The sequence below is a fragment of the Mesoplodon mirus genome (genome assembly GCF_964341445.2).
Source record: "Mesoplodon mirus genome assembly, chromosome: 17".
Taxonomy (NCBI): Eukaryota; Metazoa; Chordata; class Mammalia; order Artiodactyla; family Ziphiidae; genus Mesoplodon; species Mesoplodon mirus.
This window is the reverse complement of record NC_138993.1, coordinates 24549906-24572758: the sequence shown is the minus strand read 5'-3', so window position 1 is coordinate 24572758 and position 22853 is coordinate 24549906. Positions and strand designations below refer to the sequence as shown.

Below are 22853 nucleotides of genomic sequence, written 5' to 3'. Positions count from 1 at the left end.
AACAGAATTCAAAGCTATTAATGCCGACCACAACTACAGACAAGAAATATTTTCCCTTTTTTCAATCTTCAGAGGGGTAAAAAATGGAAAACACCTGGCATTTATGAAAAGACTAGCTCAGTTCAGTTTTATCATATCATAAGTCTCTGCATACTATCATGTGAAGAAGATCCATTCTTCATTTCTAATATATCTGTGCATTAAAATAAAAACCCTCCTATGGGAAAAAAAGTATCCTCTTTAATAAAAGTAGTTGGTTTTCATAATTAAGATCCTGTATTGGGAGAAAAGATGAAAATTTCAGCTTTTTCTTAAAAAGATAATTGCGCCCACTTTGCATAACGTTAGTTATAATAAGAAATTATTTTCAATTGTGTGAAAGTTATTTTCCACTGTGTGAAAGTGCAAGGACACCAAAGTAAAACTGAACTTTCACAGAACAACTGAACCTAGTCAAACTTAATTAACAGAATTTTTTCAGAACAGTCTGAAATGGGTCAGTAACATGATTTCAATATTAAGCTAATCTTTAAAATGGAGTAACAGCTTTTTCAAATGTTTCTGTCTATAGAATTTTGGGGGTTTAGTACCATGAAGTTGTTTTAATATCCTTACTTATTTTAACATATACTGTAACATGAAATTGTTAAAAATATATATATATCATTTCCTTATTCTTCCTGTCTACACACACATCCCTAAAGCAAGTGGAAAGACAAAAACTTAAGAAGAAATGTGCCTATTCCATACGAGCGTTTTGAAAGCACACTAATAAAAATCAAGAAAGATGAATGCCCTCAGTTTTGCATATATTTTTCTTATCCTTGAAACCTTTGAACTTAAGAGAATAAAAATAGCACTAATGATATCATAGAGGCCGAACCATTTCCTCTTTCTGTTTCCTTAAAAAATTTAAAAATAACAGGACATGAAAACTAGTTCCTTTAGAGCCACCATTGTCTAAACTTAAACATTTCACCTCCTCATTCAGATCCCTGGAAAACATCCATATATGTATATTAAGATTCTGTGTCATTTTGAATTTTGCTCTTTTGATTTGCAACAGAGAAACCCTACTAAAAATAAAAATGTCCTATTAAAATGAGAAGAAGCATAACTGCACAAAATGTACCAGAGAATATAGATTTGAACCCTAAAGCAATTATATACCTTAAATGTTTTAAGGACCTTTGAATGGTATACATTAATTTTTCTGAGATTCCCTTGAGAAACCTGGATATAAGTGATTAGTTTGATAAATAACTGCAAAAAGTAGCTACCAGAAAATATCCTGCCAGTAGTATAAAATACTAAGAAAATCTTGGATTTAAGAGAATAAAAGAATACAACAAGACTAGCTGAAGCAAGCCACCAACTTTACAATAAGGGATTAATTATGTCCATAACTATTAGTATAAAATACTGCATAAATATTGCATAAACACAGAATGTTAATAATTTTTAGGTCCCAAAATAGAAATGAAGCCATTATTTACAGTCTAAGCACGCTCAGTGAACAAAATGCAAGGCGTGCTGCCAACATTCCCGTGTCATTTATGTTTGATCTCAAACAAAAAGGCCTCTTGCTTTACATACACTGTAAAATTATTTGTAAACTCTTCCATGCTTCTTCCTAAAGTTCTTTTTTAAGCAACTATTTTTAACCTGTCACACATATAATAAATGCTTCCTTTATGTATATAATGATGGCATTACAAGACTACCATGATTATTTTCAGTTACTCTGCTATTAATGGAAACCGATTTTGATTCATTTATAGCTCTCTTTACTGTAACCACTGGGATCTATTTCAAGATGATCTACTCTAAAGATTTATTCCATGAACACAGAATAAAATTCTTCTGATTGAAGCTAACTAGAAGTCAAACCCACTATGTCACAACTGACCCAACAAAAGGACATCTTAATACAGTCATTCAATAAAATATAAAGTCAAGTTCAGTGTAAATGCAAATAATGTAATATGTATTCCAAGAAGACACCCAATCAAATCCCTTCTACTATCCTTGCTGTAGTACAGCGGCTAGAAAACTGAAAACATCATTTCTTAGATGCCTTTGCAGCTACAGTTCTGTACACGACTCAGGTTCTACCAAGCATTCTCACATACACAAAACTGGGAACTGAAAAAACTGGCAGTGAGAGTGAAGTGCCAGCCAGCACAACGAAACTCACTCTTCTAGAAAGCTATGGCTGAAGTTCTCCAGGCTCTGTCATTCCTAACTGGGTAAAATCTAAACACTGTGCCCTATCTCTCCCAGAAATTCTGTAAGCTACGTAATACTCTGTAATAAATCCCTCTCAGTTTTAGACAGCCAAAATGGATTCTATTGTCCGCAACAAAAATCACAACCTAAGGATAATAATTTTTTACAAGTAAACCAACTTTATGAAAGCTTGTTTAGAAATGTTCACGGACAACTACATATATAAAAGAGGGTAAGAACAGTTTCAAAATGGAAGGCAAAAAGCAGAGATGTTATAGAGTAAAATCCCAGGACACACAAACTGAAGAACCACATTTTATTCAAATGGTACTGCAAACTTTGCTACATTTTATCACAAATGTTTGACTCTGTTAGGAGAACAGGTGGGAAAGTAGCAATCAATTCTAGTTTAAATAATATTTGCCTTATAATAATTATTGGGTTGGCCAAAAAGTTTGTTTGTTCGTTAACATCCTATGGAAAAACCACAAACAAACTTTCTGGCCAACCCAATAGTAACAAAGTATAAAATCAAAGTTGTGGTATGTGCTAATAACCTGTTCAGTATTCAGTAAAGACACATGGAGCAGTTATAGCATTTGGCCTCACTCAACAACACTCAAATCCCTTCTAGTCAGTCAACATGGAAAGTAGCACAGTTGAAAGAATGGGTACAGTACAAGGAAAGCTGGGTTTTCAATTCCAGTTCTGTGACTTATAATATGATAAATGGGTGAAGTGAGTAAAATATCTTTATAATTAAATGAGATAATGTCTGGCACCTAGTGAGTATTTAATAATAGCTGAATCTGAATCAATTGAAGAAACAAAATCCTAATACATTAAAATTTAAATCTAACAATAAATCTAAGTTAACAGTTCAGAACACTAATAAAAGTATAATAACAATGCTATATGACAAAAGAAATTCTTGTCTTAGAATTTAAAGTAAAGGTAATATTGAAACATAAAAATTAGTAAAGAAAAGTTGACAGAGCTGATCCTTTAAAAATAATGTAAATTTTTCAAAATTTATTTATCCATTCCTTCATATACTGATTGTCTACTACACGCAAGTCACTGATCCAGGTGCTGAGGATACAGCACTGAAAAAGATAAACATGGATCTTACATTCCAGGGTGAAGAGAACAAAAACAGACAAAGGAAAGGGAACAGAGGATGAGAAGGAAGGGAGGGAGGGAGGAGATGCAAATAAAAAAAAATATACCATGGGAATTCCCTGGCGGTCCAGTGGTTAGGACTCCACGCTTTCACTGTTGAGAGCGTGGGTTCAATCCGTGGTCAGGGAACTAAGATCCCACAAGCCGTGTAGTGCAGCAAAAAATAAAAAATGTGTGTGTGTGTGTGTGTGTATGTGTGTGTGTGTGTGTGTGTATGTATGTATATCACGATCATGTAGTGGTCAGTGCTGCACAGAAAATGTCAGGTAATGTGATAACAAATGGCTCCATGGGTCAAGGATGCTTTCTCTAAGTATACTGAAGCTGTGGTGATTTAAATGATAAAAGGCCAAGTGAAAATCAGGGGAAGAGTATTCCAGGCTGAGGCAATTACTTCAGATTCTCTAATGGTGGGGGCTGGACAATGGAAATTTTTCAAAGCTCCCTGGGTGTTTCTAATAGGCAGCCAAGGCAGAAAAGCACTGATGGAGGGCTCATAAGCCAAGACTAGGGGTTCTTATTTTAAGTATAATGGAAAACCATTGACAGCTTCTAAGCAGAGAAATGGCATGATCTGATTTAGGTCACTCCCACTATTCTTTAGAGAATGGATTATGAAATGTAACATATTCTAATTAAATAGTTACAAATATTTAATGTCTACAAAAGAGACTAGAACTTAAATATTCTCACCAAAAATGAGATAAATTTAAAAATAACTATCTATAAATGTTCAACCACCATAACTGAAAACTAAAAGACACTGATGAAAGAAATTGAAGAAGACACAGATAAATGGAAAGATATTTACACTCAAGGACTGAAGAATTAATATAGCTAAAATGTCCATACCGCCCAAAGAAATCTACAGATTCAATGCCATCCCTATCAAAATTTCAATGGCATTTTTCACAGAAATAAATTAAACAATTCTAAAATTTGTATGGACCATAAAAGACCCTGTATAGCTAAAGCAATCTTGAGAAAGAAGAACGAAGTCAGAAACATCACACTTCCTGACTTCAAACTATATTACAAAGCTATACTAACCAAAACTTTATGGTATTTCCATAAAAACAGACACATAGATCGATAGAACGGACAGCCCAGAAATAAACCCACATATATATGGTGAACAAGTTCATGACAAAGGAGCCAAGAATATATATTCAGTAATGGTGTCAATAAATGGTATCCAGAAAACTGTATAGCCACATGCAAAAGAATGAAACTGGACCCTAAGTTACACAATACACAAAAATCACTTCAAAATGGATTAAAGACTTGAATGTTAAGACATAAAACTATAAAACTCCTAGCAGAAAATATAGGTTGTATGGTCCTTGACCTTGGTCTTGGCGATAATTTTTGGATTTGACACCAAAAGCAAAAGCAACAAAAGCCAAAATAAACAAGTGGGACAATATCAGACTAAAAAGAAAAAGTTGCTGCACAGCAAAGAAACCAACACAATGAAAAGGCAACCTACTGAATGGAAAAAGCAACCTACTGAATGGAAAAAGCTATTTTCAAATCATATAACTGATAAAGGTTAATATCTAAAATATATAAAGAACTCATATAACTCAATAGCAAAAAAATCTGATTAAAAAATGGACAACAGATACATGAAAAGGTGCTCAACGTCACTCATCATCAAGGAAATACAAATTAAAACCACAATGAGATATCACCTCATACCTGTTAGAACGGCTATCATCCAAACAAAAACAAAACCAAAACAAAACACAAGAGATGACAAGTGTTGGTGAGGATGTGAAGAAAAGGGAACCGTTGTGCACTGTTGGTGTGAATGTAAATTGGTACCATCTCTATGGAAAACATTATGGAGGTACCTCAAAAACTTAAAAATAGAACTACCGTATGATCCAGTAATCCCACTTCTGGGTATATATCCAAAGAAAACAAAAACAAAATATTGAGATATCTGCACTCCCATGTTCATTACAGCATTATTCACAATAGCCAAGAGTGTCCATTAATGAATGAATGGATAAGAAATTGTGATTCACACACACACACACACACACACACACACACACGATATTATTCAGCCATGAAAAAGAAGGAAGTTCTGCCATTTGCTGGACCTTGAGGGCATTATGCTAAGTGAAATAAGCCAGCTAGACAAAGCAAAATACTGTATGCAATCACTTGTATGTGGAATCTTAAAAAAAAAAAAAGTCAAACTCTTAGAAATAGACAGTAGAAGAGTGGTTGTCAGGGACTGAGGGGTGGGGGAAATAGGAAGAGGCTGGTAAAAGGGTACAAAGTTTCAGGTATAAGATGAATTAAGATCTGAGTATATAATATAAAACATGGTGACTATAGTTGATAACTCTGTATCAAATCCTTGAAATTGGCTAAGAAAATAGAACTTCAATGTTATCCTGAGAGTGAGCTTGTGTGCGTGAGAGAGGAATAAGTGTCTATTAATGTCCAACTGACATAATTGATGTGTTCTTAAAAACTCTATAAAGTAAAATTTCATATGCCAAATGCGTTTTCCAGAAAATTCTCAAAAATGGGTCCAGGGATGGTGGGTTAGAGCTACTGGAGATGTCCATAGCTATAGCAGATCCTGCAAAAAGCAAATGATGTTAGACTAACAATTGGCTGTGGGGTGGGTATGGCGGATGGGGAGAAAGCTAAGAAGTGTGCCAAGGCTGCAATACTCGGCAACGCTTTCTATTGGCTTAATGTGTCCCTTTTGGAACCTTCCTCACAAAACTAAAGCTGCTCTCTCTGAATCGTTCCCCCATGGGAGATACTGTGCAGCAAACACCTTTCACTATGTGGGAGATAAAGAAGAGTTAATGGATTCAGGGAGCATCATTGAGGATAAACGTGGAGTCTCCTGCTTGAAGCAGCACTGAAAAAGGTTTGCTAAGGTTAAAGAAACAGACTGCTGAAGGTAGCAGGGCAACCCTCCCACCCTGTCCATCTTCCCACCTATGTGAGGGCATAATGGGCACCACTCCTCACCTGCACAGAGGCTGCCAGCCAGCAGCTACCTGAATCTGGGAGAGCCTCAGGGAACCACAGGAAATGAACAGGAAGCATCCCAGGAGCTGGGCTGGCCAAGGTCCCTCTTTAGGTTGTTAATTTCTCAACAGTAGTCAATAGACTGTAAAATCAGGATTTTCACAGCTTTTACTAGCTTAAACCCCAAGCTACTTCAACTCAGTTCCCAGAGGCACTATTGAACACTGCCTGTTAATGCCTTTCCCTTTGCTGTTCTTTTGACTATCTCTCTGGTTCTGCCAAATGGTTTTCAGTTCAAACACCTCAGAAAGCCCTGTTTCTACTATGAAGGTGGTTTGTAAATCAGCAATAAAATTGAATATATTCAGAAAATGGGCTGGATCCTGAGTAATTGGGGTTTTTTTAATAGGGGAAGAATAGAAAAACAAAGCACTTAGAAATCATAAAAGGCAACTAGATGACACAGCTGAGAAGTACATATTTACTTTTTATTTCCGAGAATAAAACATATTTATAAAACATACTGTACTTACAGAAATTTGTGAAAGTCAAAATCAAATCAAAGTTATGCGGCTTCCCTGGTGGCTCAACGGTTACGAATCCACCTGCCAATGCAGGAGACACAGGTTCGAACCCTGGTCCAGGAAGAACCCACATGCCATGGTGCAGCTAAGCCCGTGAGCCACAGCTACTGAGCCTGCACTCTAGAGACCGTGAGTCACAACTACAGAGCCCACATGCCGTGACTACTGAAGCCCACGTGCCTAGAGCCTGTGCTCTGCAACAAGAGAGGCCACTGCAATGAGAAGCCTGCGCACCGTAAGGAAGAGTAGGCCCTGCTCGCCACAACTGGGGAAAGCCCGCGCACAGCAATGAAGACCCATCGCAGCCAAAAATTAATTAATTAATTAATTAATTAAAACATCAAATCAAAGTTATATCTTCTTTCTTTTCTTTCTTGACATGTTACCCATAAGAATATAAATACATAACTTCATCATTAATCTCACTAACCTTTAGCAAATCCTTACTCTTACAGTGATCTCTGGTGACTATAAATTCCTGAACACCCTTAAAAGATTGCCCTAAGACCCCTAATCAAAATTACTGTAAAGTACATTTAAAACAAAAGTCCTAACTAATGGAGATGGTCAAGCATAACAATTTGTTCTCAACAACAGTACTGTGACTTCATCACACAGTGTCCTTAAGTTTGGAGCTATTCTAAAGAGAATCCTCAAATTTGAAATTCTTTCCCTTTTCAGGTTTATGGATCCTATGTTTCTGGATCACCAAGGATGGTAAATGAAATACCTTTCAGGCTGGAATTCCTTATTTGGTAGGATTCCTTGGTTACTTTTGTTTTCTTCTTTGAGCGAATGGATTTGGTCTTACTGTAATGTTTATTTTTATACACATGCCCAAAGGCCTCCTAGTGTGCTTTTATAAATCTAATAAATACCTCATGATAACTAAATTTGTTAACATAACACAAAAGATGTTGTCTGTTACTTAAAATGTACACTGTTTCAATTAAATAAGGAGTCTAGTACATACTTGCAAAGTTATAAAAGATTTGAATATCATGTTTGGATACTTTTTTTTAAAAAGCAAATGTAAAACTTACTGCCTTTTAAATGGCAAATTTATGCAAATACAACAAGATGAACCTTTATAACATATATTGCACAGTTAAACTTTAAGATACACTTTGCATTTTTAGAATATATAAGTTTAATAAGTTATCAAGTTAAACCAGCAAATAGCCTACCTTTTCAATACATAACTTTGTACTATGTCCTATCATATAAATACTCCAAGTAGTTCTAATTGCAAGCTTAACATAAAATACTACATCTGTCATTACACTCAGCTTTTGAGATGATTTCTCCATCAAAACAAGAGCCTAAGATACGTTTCACAAAGTTTCAATTATAAAAATAATACACTGTTGAGATGGACTTCTATCCATCTCAATGGTGGATAGAAACAACCATTGATTTTTGCAAACTCCTCCATTCCTCCTTTCTATTATGTTGTTTTTGAAAATCTAGCAAGTAGAAAAACAGACCAATACTGAAAAACAAACTGTGATGTAACAAGAACACTAGCATTCTAAAGCAAATCAAGCTAATGTGAAGGAAAGCATTCCAAATAAAAACAGATGATACTTTTAGGGCCTCAACCCAGTTTCCTCTCATCTCAGAGTGAGCCTCATTGCCTGTTACTTACTGTTTTTAAAGATGTACAGTCTAGCAGGCAAGAAAATGACTTGAAAATTAATAAGCCAGGACATGTTGTAGAAGCTTTGTTTGAGGTATAAACTCTGGCACTTAACCTTTCTCATCCTTAATTCTGAAAGCCAGGAAATACCACTTTACTGGCCTATTTTAGAGTAATTATAAATTTTAGTAAATAACTTGAATCACTTCAAAGAGGCTGCAAAAAGCTATTATTAAATTGTCACAAAATTTTATGTTTGAAAAACATAGGAAATACGCAGAAAATTGTAATTCTAAAACTGAAATGAATTTGTCTCAAAACAGCCTCCTGCTTTATCCTATAAGAACTAATTAGTTCTCAAAAATCAGAAATTGATCTAAATAATTCTATCGCTTTTCTGCATTAGAGAACGCTATAAATGGAAAAGTTCTTAAATGTGTTTGATGGGGAGAATGACAACAATGTTTGAATAATCACATCTATCCCTTACATACTTAAAAACAAAAGTCATTCTACTTAAAATAGTTTAAGATTTCCCAAGCCTCTAGGATGGTGCATATTCAACTGAGTATCTTCTGTATGCCAAGCCCTATGCTGTGGTCTAACTTGCTGCATTCTCAATCCTGTTAGACCCAACCCTATTTTATAAACACCACCATTTTATAAACAATATTTTGTAATTTTTGCTTTATAGCCTTGAAAAAATCCATAGGTAATATAATATACCTATACACATAACTTCAAAAAAATTCAGGATAATGCCTACATTTTATTATAGGGAAAATAACTTGTTAAAAAATAATACACACTTCAACAAATGTATGGGCACAGCTACACCAAAAAATATCATGAAGTTGGATGCTTGCAGCTACATGTAGAATCACTATGCATACGAAAACTATATACACTGAAAGAGGTGTGCTACATTTGTAACTCAAATACCATCAGTGGCAATGTTCTCAGTGGTGTGATCTTCCAAAATGGTCAGTGTAGTAGGCAGAATAATACCCTCCACAAAGATATCCATATCCTAATCCCCAGAACCTGTGAATATGTTACCTTATGTGGCAAAAGCAACTCTGCAGACGTAGTTAAATTAGTGACCTTGATGGGGAGATTATTCTGGATTACCTGTGTGGGCCCAATCTTATAATTTGAGTCCTTAAGGTTGGAGGATGTTTCTCAGCTGTGGTCAGAAAGATAGATGGCAGCTTGAGAAAGACCCAGTACTCCACTGCTGGTTCTAAAATATAAGGGGTTATGTGCAAGAACTGGACAGAGGTCAACCTAGAAGCTAAAAAAGGCATGAGTGAATTCCTCCTTAACCTGGGAATAGGGAAAGGCTTTCTAGCCATGACTCAAAATCTAGATGCAATAAAATAAAATATTAATAAATTTAACTACAATTTTTTTTAATTTACAAGGCAAAAACTAATTTATTCATAAATAAAATCAAAGTATAACTGACAAACTGAGAGAAAAATATATGCAGCATATATCACAGATAAAAAGCAAATATGCCTACTATTAGAAACTTAAAAATTGAGAGGAAAAAAGACCAAAAACTTAGTAGAAAAATGGGCAAAAGAAATTAACAGATAATTTACTAAGGACCATAATAATGGCCCTTAAAAATAGGAAAGATTTTCAATTTCTTTCCTAATATAAGAAATGCAAATTAAAACTACTCCTTAGGGGCTTCCCTGGTGGCACAGTGGTTGAGAATCTGCCTGCCAATGCAGGGGACACGGGTTCGAGCCCTGGTCTGGGAAGGTCCCACAGGCCGCGGAGCAACTAGGCCCGTGAGCCACAACTACTGAGTCTGTGCATCTGGAGCTTGTGCTCCACAACAAGAGAGGCCACGACAGTGAGAGGCCCGTGCACCGCGATGAAGAGTGGCCCCCACGTGCCGCAACTAGAGAAAGCCCACGCACAGAAACAAAGACCCAACACAGCCATAAATAAATAAATAAATAAATAAATAAATAAAAAACTACTCCTTAGATACCATTTCTAACTATCAAATTGGCAAACATTAAAGAGCTTGGTAGCCCTCTCTGTTGGCACTGTTGGTAGGAATGCAAAATGGTATAATCCTTACAGAGGAAAATTTGGCAATACCTAACAAAACTACACATATATTTACCTATTGACCTAACAATTCCACTTCTAGGAATTAATCCTGAAGATACACTTCTAACAATGTGAAAATACATATGCAAAGGTTATTCATTGCAACTTAGTTTGTAATTACAAAATTTTGGAAACAATCCAATTGTCCATATATAGGAGACTGGTTGAATAAACTCTGGTATAACCACATGATGGAATAATATGCAACTATAAAAGAAAAAGAATGAGGAAGAGCTCTATGAAAAGACAACTACTCTTAGTTTATAATTCCTATTTCAAAATTCAGAGGATGTAGAACTTGCATGATGACATACATTTTTAAAAAATAAATTTTATAATAAAAGAAATTTGAAGGAATTGAGGCAAGTAAATTCCTAGAGAGCCTTATGAAGGTTATTCTTTGTGGGAAAAAGAAAAAATACTAAGAAGACAGAAAGGATGACAGATTACAGCAAAATAAATCAAGAAAACAAAATGATCTACAGAATCATACAGAAAGTTAGTCTCTGAGGTTGAATATAAACCACTTAAATGAATACAGACCATTGAAATCTTCATGAAAAAAGTGCAAATTCAAGACAAAGTCAAGAAGCAAGTAAAAAAGTCCAAGACATAGGGCAGTGAAAACAAATGAGAGAGAATAAGAGGTCAAGATATTTCCACTGTATTAGGATACACAGGAAGAAGGAGGAATTGTAGATTAGATGGAAAATGAAGAAAAGGATTTGGTTTGAGTTTAGCTATAGGAAGAAAAACTTAGCTAAGGGGTCAAAAATGATCCTAAGACTTCAACGTGTTTTAGACAGTGATTATGTTCATTATAAGTCTCTAAAACTTATTTGACCTAAATTTTTGATTGGAGTTGACTCAGCTTTTAATCCAAGTAGTACTTAAACAGAAAAACGAGATCTCAGATCTGGTGCTGTTTACAATGGTGTGGAAAGAAATCTGGAAATATGCCCTTATCTGGTTGTGAAAGAGAAGAATAATAACCTGTATGTCTTCAATACTATGAAATCACTGACTTCAACACTAAAAAAAGAATAACCAGTTAAAAGAATCTGACCTAACACTTGAGCCAAATGATTTAAGATTTTTATAACCTATTATAAAACTTATTTTATGTACTGCCACAAATCTGTGTAAAGGCTCTGTTTTTCTTTTTCTTCATATGAAACCCAGTTCTAAAAATAGTCAAGTCTAAAAATAAGGCAAAGCCCACACATTAAGTGTAGCTTTATACACGTACAAGTAACAGGGAAATCTCTACATCTTCTAGGAAAACAGATGTTGAGTTACTTATTCCCACTAAATTCTCTACGTTGGGTCAAACTTCTGGAAATTTTTCATTAATATGGACTATATTATTATAAAACCAAAATCTAATCTTTAATCCTATTAAATTAGTTCCTCTGTCCCAAAGAAATAGATGAACGCTACTAATAAATATGAAATTATAAGCAAAAAGAGTCAAATTAATCTCAGGAGCTTGGTTTCTATCATAAAAACCAACTAATTAACAGCTTACAAAAGCTGCAAATGTCAATAAAGTGCCTAATATATGCTTTGATCCAGTTCCTGGAAAGAAGCCATATGGAGAAAGAAACAAACTCACCTACAAAACATGTTTCCATTATTACACTTCTCTATCCCTTTCTGAAGTCTATATTTCAGACACTATTTTTTTCTCCCAGACATTTCTCTAAAGATTAATGAGCAGAAAAGCAAAATTGGAAAAGGGGTTTTCAGAATATGTGATTACTTTCCTTATCTCTGTACCAGTTTTCCCAATCCTTGAAGGACATCTATAAGGTAGATAGTGTGTATGCTGAGGATGGGCAAAATATTCTTATGGCAAAACTTGTGTGCCTTTTGAATATCATCACCCATGTTTGTCAGATAGAAGATTAATAAGATATGACTAAATGACCTTATCCTGTGGCAGAAATTAGAAGAGACTGGCTTCATATCTCAGAAGAGTATCAGGTAATAGAATGGTCTGCCATCAAATTGAATAGTATAATTTTCCTACCTTTGTTTATTTATCATCAACAAACAACAGGAAAGTTAAAAAATACATTAAAATAATATTTTTGTGAACTTATTGTCACTCTCCAAAAATATATAAGAAAATCTGTTCTCAACCTATTAAACTAATTCTTTCATACATAAAGATAACATTCTCAATGGCAGGATACTTTCAGTAGTTTTTCAGTGGAGCTGAGAGAGCTTAATTGATAGATACATACATACTCTCTTGTTTGGTTCTTCTTTTAATGGATAGCAGGATGAGGTGACTGCAATCTTCACAGTTCAAGCATATGCTTATAGGATAATTTATCACTACAGTGTAAGAATCACCATAAACTGACTACAGAAATCTCATACAGAAAGAGTACTGTCTGGAAAAAATTGATGAGGCATAAATTATTTCCAGCTTTCATTAGAATGGGAGTTTTTATTTTTTTATTATTATTATTTTTTTTGTAGTATGCGGGCCTCTCACTGTTGTGGCCTCTCCCGTTGCGGAGCGCAGGCTCAGTGGCCATGGCTCACGGGCCCAGTCTCTCCGCGGCATGTGGGATCTTCCCGGACCAGGGCACGAACCCGTGTCCCCTGCATCAGTAGGCTGACTCTCAACCACTGCGCCACCAGGGAAGCCCCGGGAGTTTTTATTTTAATGTAAAAAATAATAATGTGTACAACTTTAGAAATACTATTAGTAATAAATGGGGATGAAGTCAAAGAGAAAAGAAATATTATCCTCAAAAGGTCTTCTCCATATGATTTCAAAGCAATGGCAGCTGGAAAGGTTAAGTTATGCTTGTATTTATCCTAGACTTATAAGTGGAATATGATATATTTATAATAAAATTTAACTTGTTTTAAAAATATATTGATGATTTGGGATTTTTTTCCTCTCCATTATTTGGTAGAAAAGTATTTTCATTGGAAACTAGGAAGTTGATGGTTAACAGGTTGGTGAGATGATAAAATGCCATCCTCAGATCACTTCTAACCTGAGCTATGGAAAGGTATAGACAGATGAACTAGTATATTGAGCTAACCATCACCAAGAGGGTGATTTTCTAAGAGGGCAGGGTATTCTTCATTACATCTTTCATGAATTAAGCAAAAAATATACTCCCCTCTCCTGCCAATTTCCTTATTTCCCTTAAAAAATCCAGTAGACCTAGAATCAATTCATAAAGACTCACTTTAAAATATATTTTTGAAAAATATATATAAATATATCTATTTTCAGTGGGTTCTAAGACTTGTCACCTGCTGTATAATGTAGAAATTTATTTTCTTTCCCCTACATGTTTATTGCTTAAGACTCAGGATATCAGTACTGGTTTAAGTCTCTTCACCTTAATTCATATTCTTCATGATTTCATAAGCTTGGATCATATGCTTCTTCATAAATTTCATCTTTTAAAATCATGGAGTATTTCTTAGTAAATATTTAAATCTTTTAAGTCCTTAATCAGTTAATTATCTTAATTATCTTTCCCTCTTTTTTTATATAACTACCTTTACCTGTATTTCTAGAAATATGATAACAAAAACTACAAAATAGTAGGAGGTATAAATCCTCCACAGTTTTATACCAAGGCAGGATGCTTTCTCCTTCATTTCCAAAATTATTTTCAAAGTAACTCAAAATACTAAATGATACCTTAGTGCTTTGAATGAGTTAAGTTACCCAGAAGAAAGAAAAAAAATTAATTTCAGGGAGAATTCTCAAATATCTTTTACAATAGATTTTTCTGCTTATAGCCCAAAAGTTACCAGTACCATGTGATTATAATTGCTTCTAACTCTGGCCAATTCAACCCACAGGCACAAAGTAACTTAAAGCAGCATGAAAAAACTCTCAACAGAATCATTTGAAATATGAGCTGTTAACAAAATTTTCTATGATAAGGTCACTGCAAGAAACTGGTTTAAATGCCATTTTTCAAAAATAAGAACAATTTTAATATAAATAATGTTTATTGCCAGTAATAATTAAAAAGTTAAACAAAAGAATAAACTAAAAACACAAAATGCTTCCTAAAATGTAAGTAAATAGTATATCACATCCACTATCCAAAATTATTCCAAGAATAAGAAGCAGAGATTCTGCTAGAAGTAAAAAGATACCATAACCACCCAAACACGAATACGTAGAAATCCGTAAATTAGCAGGATAAAAATGTCTTAGAGATATCATTACAAAAAAATACATAACAGAAAATTTCACTCTGTAAAAACACCAGCTGTAAGTTTGCTTTTTTATAATACTATATTCAGCATGTACATCCACCAGAATAATCCATTCAAAAATACTTAAGAATAAATTTAACCAAGGAGATGAGACTTGTACACTGAAAATTATAAAACATTGCTGAAAAAAATTTAAAAAGACATAAACAAACAGAAATTCATCTATGTTTACAGAATAGATGATTTAATATTAAGATGACAATACTACCCAAAATGATCTATAGATTCATTGCAATTTCTATCAAAATCTCAACTTTTATTTTTTTAATAAATAGAAAAAACCTATCCTAAGATTCATCTGGAATCTCAAGGGACCCTGAATAGCCAAAACAATCCTGGAAAAGAAAACAAAGTTGGAGGTCTCATACTTCCTGATTTCAAAACTTACTATAAACCTATGGTAATTAAAACTGTGATACTGACATAAGGACAGACATATAAACCAATGGAGTAGAACAGAAAGCCCAGACACATACGATCACATATATGGGCAGTTGATTTTCTACAATATTGCCAAGATCATCCTATGGAGAAATGACAGCCTTTTCAACAAATGGTGCTGGGAAAACTGGATATCCACATGCAAAGATTGAAGTTGGATACTTACTTTACACCATATACAAAAATTACATCAAAATGTTTTAGAGGGCTTCCCTGGTGGCGCAGTGGTTGAGAGTCCGCCTGCCGATGCAGGGGACACGGGTTCGTGCCCCGATCCCGGAAGATCCCACATGCCGCGGAGCGGCTGGGCCCGCGAGCCATGGCCGCGGAGCCTGTGTGTCCGGAGCCTGTGCTCCGCAACGGGAGAGGCCACAGCAGTGAGAGGCCCGCGTACAGCAAAAAAAAAAAAAAAAAAAAAAAAAAAAAAAAAAATGTTTTAGAGACCTAAATGCAAGACCTAAAATTGTAAAACTCTTAGAAGAAAACATAGGGGAAAATTCATGACATTGGACTCGGCAATGATTTATTGAATGTAACACTAAAAACACAGGAAACAACAACAAAAAGATAAATTAGACTTCATCAAAATTAAAAACTTTTGTGGATCAAAGGATACTATCAAGAGAGTGAAAGAATGCTCAACATCATTAATCATTAGAGAAATGCAAATCAAAACTACAATGAGATATCATCTCACACCACTCAGAATGGCCATCATCAAAAAATCTAGAAACAATAAATACTGGAGAGGGGGTGGAGAAAAGAGAACCCTCTTGCACTGTTGGTGGGAATGTAAATTGATACAGCCACTATGGAGAACAGTATGGAGGTTCCTTAAAAAACTAAAAATAGAACTACCGTACAACCCAGCAATCCCACTGCAGGCATATACCCTGAGCAAACCATAATTCAAAAAGAGTCATGTACCAATATGTTTATTGAAGCTCTATTTACAATAGCCAGGACATGGAAGCAACCTAAGTGTCCATCGACAGATGAATGGATAAAGAAGATGTGGTACATACATACAATGGAATGTTACTCAGCCATAAAAAGAAATGAAATTGAGTTATTTGTAGTGAGGTGGATGGACCTAGAGTCTGTCATACAGAGTGAAGTAAGTCAGAAAGAGAAAAACAAATACCATGTGCTAACACATATATATGGAATCTAAGAAAAAAAAAAAGGTCATGAAGAACCTAGAGGTAAGACGGGAATAAAGACACAGACCTACTAGAGAATGGACTTGAGGATATGGGGTGGGGGAAGGGTAAGCTGGGACGAAGTGAGAGAGTGGCATGGACATATATACACTACCAAATGTAAAACAGATAGCTAGTGGGAAGCAGCCGCATAGCACAGGGAGATCAGCTCGGTGGTTTGTGACCACCTAGAGGGGTGGGATAGGGAGGGTGGGAGGGAGGGAGACGCAAGAGGGAAGAGATATGGGAACATATGTATATGTATAACTGATTCACTTTGTTATAAAGCAGAAACTAACACACCACTGTAAAGCAATTATACTCCAATAAAGATATTAAAAAGAAAAAAAAGAGACTGAGAAGACAGCCCACAGAATGGGAGAAAACATTCACAAATAATATATCTGAGAATGCCTTAATATGCAGAATATATGAAGAACTCTTACAGTTCAGCAACAAAAAGACAATGCAATTAAAACATAGGCAAGGAACTTGAAAAGGTATTTCTCCAAATAAGATATATAAATGGTAATAAGCACATGAAAAGATGTTCAATGTCATTGGTCACTAGGGAAATGCAAATCAAAACCACGAGTTACTACTTCACACCCATTAGGATGGCTATTATAAAAAGCAAAGCAAAATGAACACAGAAACAAAACAAGAAAACAGGAAATCACAAGTGTTGACAAGGAGTCGGAGGAACTGGAACCCTCATGCACTGCTAGTGGGAATGTAAAATGGTGTGGCTACTATGGAAAACAGTTTAGCAGCTCCTCAAAAAGTTAAAGGTAGAATTACAATATGATTCAGCAATACCACTCCAACATATATACCTAAAAGAAATGAAAGCAGGGACTCAAACAGATACTTGTACTCCAGTGTTCATAGTAGCATTATTCACAATAGCCGAAAGGTAGAAACAACTCAAGTGTTCATCAACATATGAATGGATAAACAAAAATATTATTCAGTGATAAAAAGGAATGAACGTGTGAGATGTGCTATAACATGGATGAACCTTGAAAACATAATGCTAAGTAAAATAATCTGGAGACAAAAGGACAAAAAGTGTATGATTCCTTGTGACCACCTAGAGGGGTGGGATAGGGAGGGTGGGAGGGAGACGCAAGAGAGAGGAGATATGGGGATATATGTATATGTATAGCTGATTCACTCTGTTATACAGCAGAAACTAACACACCATTGAAAAGCAATTATACTCCAATAAAGATGTTTAAAAAAAAAAGTGCATGATTCCATTACATGAGGTACCTAGAATAGACAAATTCATAGGGACAGAAAGTCACATAGAGGTTACCAGGGTCTAGAGGGAGGCAGAGAATTTATTATTTAATGGTTATAGAGTTTCTATTTGGGAATATAAAAGAGTTCTAGAAATAGCTAGTGGTGATGGTTTCACAACATTGTGAATGTACTTAATGCCGGTGAGTTGTACACTAAAAAAAAATGATTAAAATGATAGAATGGGTAAACAACAAGGTCCTACTGTATAGCACAGGGAACTATATTCAATATCCTGAGATAAACCATAATGGATAAGAATTTTAAAAAGAATGTATATATACATATAACTGAATCACTTTGCTGTTCCGAAGTTAACACAATATTGTAAAACAACTATACTTCAATTAAGAATAAATATTCAGTAAAAGAAAAAAAAATAAAATTAAAAAAATGGTTAAAATGGTAAATTTCATGTTATGTACATTTTACCACAATAAAAAAATAATTATCTATTTGGTGAATACCTAATTTTCTCCCACTGCTGCTGAAACCTATTTTGTTTAGATTTCCAAATTACTATTAAATGTACTGTGTGTGTGTACACATGCTTGCAAAATGGATCTCTCTTGAAAAACAGACCCTGGTATGTTGGGCACATCAGATATCCTAGAACACACTTTCAAAAATTCCAAATAATTATAGCTGCACTCCAATTTGATAGCTGTTTCAGTTATTTATCTACTTCAAAATTAACAGGTACAACTGAAGGAAGAATATCCACAAATTCTGGTGATGGTCCAAAAGTATGTTTATAGTCCAAGTGCTAAAAATGAACTTCTTACCTGATAGAGCATGATAGGTTCTATATTGTATCCTAAGGTATCTGCAAAGTTCTTAGCGATGACTGTTTTTCCACAACCCTACAAATGGAAACACAATCATTCAAGGGATAAGTCAAAACCACCAAAAGTCAGGAAACAGAACTTAGCAGTGAGGCTGCTATTCTTACTTTTCCTCCAATTAAACATATGTCCTTAACCATGTGAGACTGCATCATTTCAGCCAGTAGTTGTTTATGGCTTAAAGTTTGTATAAAACGGTCTGATGTGCAAGGTTGACTTAATGGCCTGGTCCCAGCTGGCACCTATAATTAAAGAGAGGTAAATATAATATGCACATGTTTTTCTCAAAATAATAGTTAAATGAAAGCATACAACTGCCATTTAAAAGCCCCTACTAATTTCCTGCTCAATTCAATTCTATACTGTTTTTGATATTTCAATAGAGCAACAATTATTTTCTCATTCACACATCTGATGATCGTTTTCATCAAAATTCCAAATCAATCATCCCTCTGAAATTAAAGCCCTATGCTGTCAGACATTTTCATATGAATCAAGTAATTTTCATACTATTTATAACTTATAATAACAATGTCACTGCTTGAGAATGAAGGTTTTTGCCCAAATTTCAGTTATAAGTACAGAATTTAAAATCAATCTACTGGGATTCTCTAAAATCACCAAAGATCTCCTGATTTCTAAACTGTCCACAAATCTTTTTCCACTCTTATTTTAGTTTGCCACTCAGAAGCATCTGTTCTTAAAATCTCCCATCCTTCACACCTACTTCCTTTTATTTCCTATCTCCTCCTTATTAAAGTCTCCTGGATTTCCATGCCCTGCTGGGGACTCCGGACTTGATCATACTGTAGACAACACAAACCCTAAAGAATTACAAGTTTGGAAGTGACAAGATCAGATTTGTTTTTAAGAAAGATCATCCTGGTGGTAACATAGAAGGCTAACTTGAAGGGCTGGGAGGCAATGATGTTAGAAAGCCATTACCAAAGGGAAGCAAATAATGAAAGCTCGCTCACATCTCATGTCCCTGGACATTCTGTTCAAACCGCCTGAAATGTCCTATCACCTTTCCATTCCTGGGCCACTGGAAAACTCCTGTGTCATTAGACTTAGCTCAAGCCCCATCTCCTCTCTGAAACTTTCTCTAGTCCTTCTCCTGACTCCTGGTGTTACTTCCGTCTCTACATCTCCGTAGCCATTCCAGTGCAGTTCTTAATCATCTGCCTCTATCCTAAACCATCAGCTGTGAGGTCACTCATCTGAAGGAGACAGAAGAGTGTCGTGTGGAGTGTGCTGTCTAGAAGGCCCAGCTGTGCCATTTGGTAGCTGGTGACCATGGGTGAACTGATGACCCTCTTCACATCTGTTTTCTAATCTATAAAATGGAGATAATAAAAGTTATCTCCGGGGTTATTGGGGGATTTAAATGGTATAATATATGTGAAGAGAAAAATACAGTAACTAGTACACTGCAGGCACTGAGTGGATTTTAATACAGAGCCTGGTTCATGGTAGACATAACCAATGTTTTGTTTGATGATTGAGTAACTACAGTGACCTGAATAAGTATTACTAATATCACGTTCAAACAAACAAAAAAGCCTATCATGGGGCTTCCCTGGTGGCGCAGTGGTTGAGAGTCCGCCTGCCGATGCAGGGGACACGGGTTTGTGTGCCGGTCCTGGAAGATCCCACATGCCGCGGAGCGGCTGGGCCCGTGAGCCATGGCCGCTGAGCCTGCGCGTCCGGAGCCTGTGCTCCGCAACGGGAGAGGCCACAACAGTGAGAGGCCCGCGTACCGCAAAAAAAAAAAAAAAGCCTATCATGAATGCTTGCTCTGTCATAACATAAGAAGGCAAGCATTTATTCTTTCCTACATTCACTTACAATCTAATTGTCAGCGTTTTTCAGGCTGTGTTTCCTAGTGTTAGCTTCCTATCACCTCTTAGGGTTCTTAGGACCCTCAAGGGAAGGGTTAGGGAAAAGGGAAGCAGAGCAAGCAGTTGGAGCTCTATGAGCAAATGTCGTTCCCCTCCTCTAAAAACTGTTCAACTACAACAGCTCCTCTCTTAACTGTTTCATGTAGCTGACCAAGATTTTATTTGAAAAGAGCGTTCCTTAGTTGTTAAAATATGTTTGAAAACAATGACTGTTTCTTACCAAGGACTCAGAACACAAAACGCTTTCATTAATAAACACTTTATTTGATTTTCTCAGAGGCTGACTTCGGTTTTTGATGAAAAGCTATCCCTATGTTTCTGCTGAACTTTTCCAGTTTGAAACCATACATGACTCTGGATATATAGATATACAGATACACGTATATAGATGTGATGCTATGGAACCAAAGACTTATAAAGGAATCATAAGCCCAATTTAGGTCATAAAAATGGACAGAACAAGGCACATCTTAGAAAGTACGAACCTTGATTCATTCATTACCTTAATGGTCACCTCTTTTTCTGCAATCCGGATGGTCACAGAAGCTTGGAAGACATGGTTTTCAGTCATCTTCTCCACTCTCACAACCTCTTCAGGAAGCACAGAGCTTCTTGAATCTTGAAGTTCAAAGCGCTGTAAAATTACCAGAAGGACATGTAATTTACTTTTTATTTTAGTATTAATGTTGGATATCTGGAAGGTTCCATCTTAATTAGAACTGAAACCCACTCTATGTTATAAAAATAAAGGTAAAAAAATTAATGAGAATTTTTTCCCCTATTTTTACAGATACCATTCAGTCTCCTTAAGCTAATTACTAAGGTGATATGAAAATAGTCCCTAAAATTTACTAAATGCTAAAAAATGGAATCGCTGAGTTCCTGATCTGGTAGAAGTTTGCAGCCTACAATGCTTGATAATTGAAGGTTCCAGTTTCCTAGAAAAGGATGATCAGACTCTTGAAAACATGCTAAAGGAAATTAAAATAAGGCCTATATCAGTTGATTTCTTAAATCAACTGAAGTTAATAGCTGCCTGGACACCCGTCTGCTGATTGCTTGTGTGGTTAGTTTAACTGATTACAATAAAGTATAACAATCAATCTTCCACAGTATCTGGCACAGTGCCTTCTACAGTGTAGGTTCTCAATATTTGTCAAACTGGATTTAAAAGGCCCAGACCATTCATTCTTTCTCCATGTAGGCCAATGATCAATGTTCTAACACTAGGTTACACCCCCTAATCCCAGCTCGTTATATAAAAAATGCACACAGGGTCTTCCCTGGTGGCGCAGTGGTTGGGGGTCTGCCTGCCAATGCAGGGGACACAGGTTCGTGCCCCGGTCCAGGAACATCCCACATGCCATGGAGCGGCTGGGCCCGTGAGCCATGGCCGCTGAGCCTGTGCATCCAGAGCCTGTGCTCCGCAATGGGAGAGGCCACAACAGTGAGAGGCCTGCGTACCGCAAAAAAAAAAAAAAAAAAAAAAGCACACAGAGGACACAAATAAGTATATGAAATATGAGGATACTAATTGAAAATTAATTAAATCCTATGCCCTACTAACAGCAGAATGTTCAATATTAAGAGCTTAACTCATTTTTAGTGTTAAACAGGCAGAAATTATTCCCCCCAAATTCTACAATACTTTTAGAACATTATCACTATAGTGAAAGACTTGAAACTCAATGAAAGAACAGATTACTGCTTATTCAACAGAATGACTCAACTCTAGAAAATATATTTTGGGGAAGAAAATTATTTTCAACTTCAACACTGTAAACATAACAGCCCAGATCATGTCTTCATAGCTGTGTCTTAAGTACTCAAGACAATCATTCCTCTTCCCAAGCCTAAGAAAAATTGTTTATATGTGCTACCATAAAAAACATAAGTTTTATACTTTGCACAATTTATATATGCAAACTCCCATGGTGTCACACATGTGGTAGGAATTGCTTCCATGCTGTAGACAAATAACAATCATTGACACCATAATTTCATGCCAAAAAAAAAAGGGTACACTGTATTTTAAGGAGGTTCAATTGGAAAGGAAGCCATAGCAAAGTAATTAAATTCATTGGAATTTAGAACCTAGACCCATTAAATTCTAA

The 22853-nt window shown here is 35.6% G+C and overlaps 1 protein-coding gene across 4 annotated transcripts in view; it reads right to left on the bottom strand.

Annotated features, from left to right (window-relative positions):
• Window positions 1-22853, bottom strand: part of VWA8 (von Willebrand factor A domain containing 8) — a 369162-nt gene that overhangs the window by 262558 nt on the left and 83751 nt on the right. For all 4 annotated transcript variants that reach the window (XM_082602373.1, XM_082602374.1, XM_082602375.1 and 1 more), the window contains exons 10-12: window positions 21242-21373; window positions 18946-19080; window positions 18779-18856 (exon numbers count right to left, since the gene is read on the bottom strand). In XM_082602373.1, the coding sequence (XP_082458499.1) occupies window positions 18779-18856; window positions 18946-19080; window positions 21242-21373 (345 nt within the window). The remainder of the gene's footprint in view (window positions 1-18778; window positions 18857-18945; window positions 19081-21241; window positions 21374-22853) is intronic.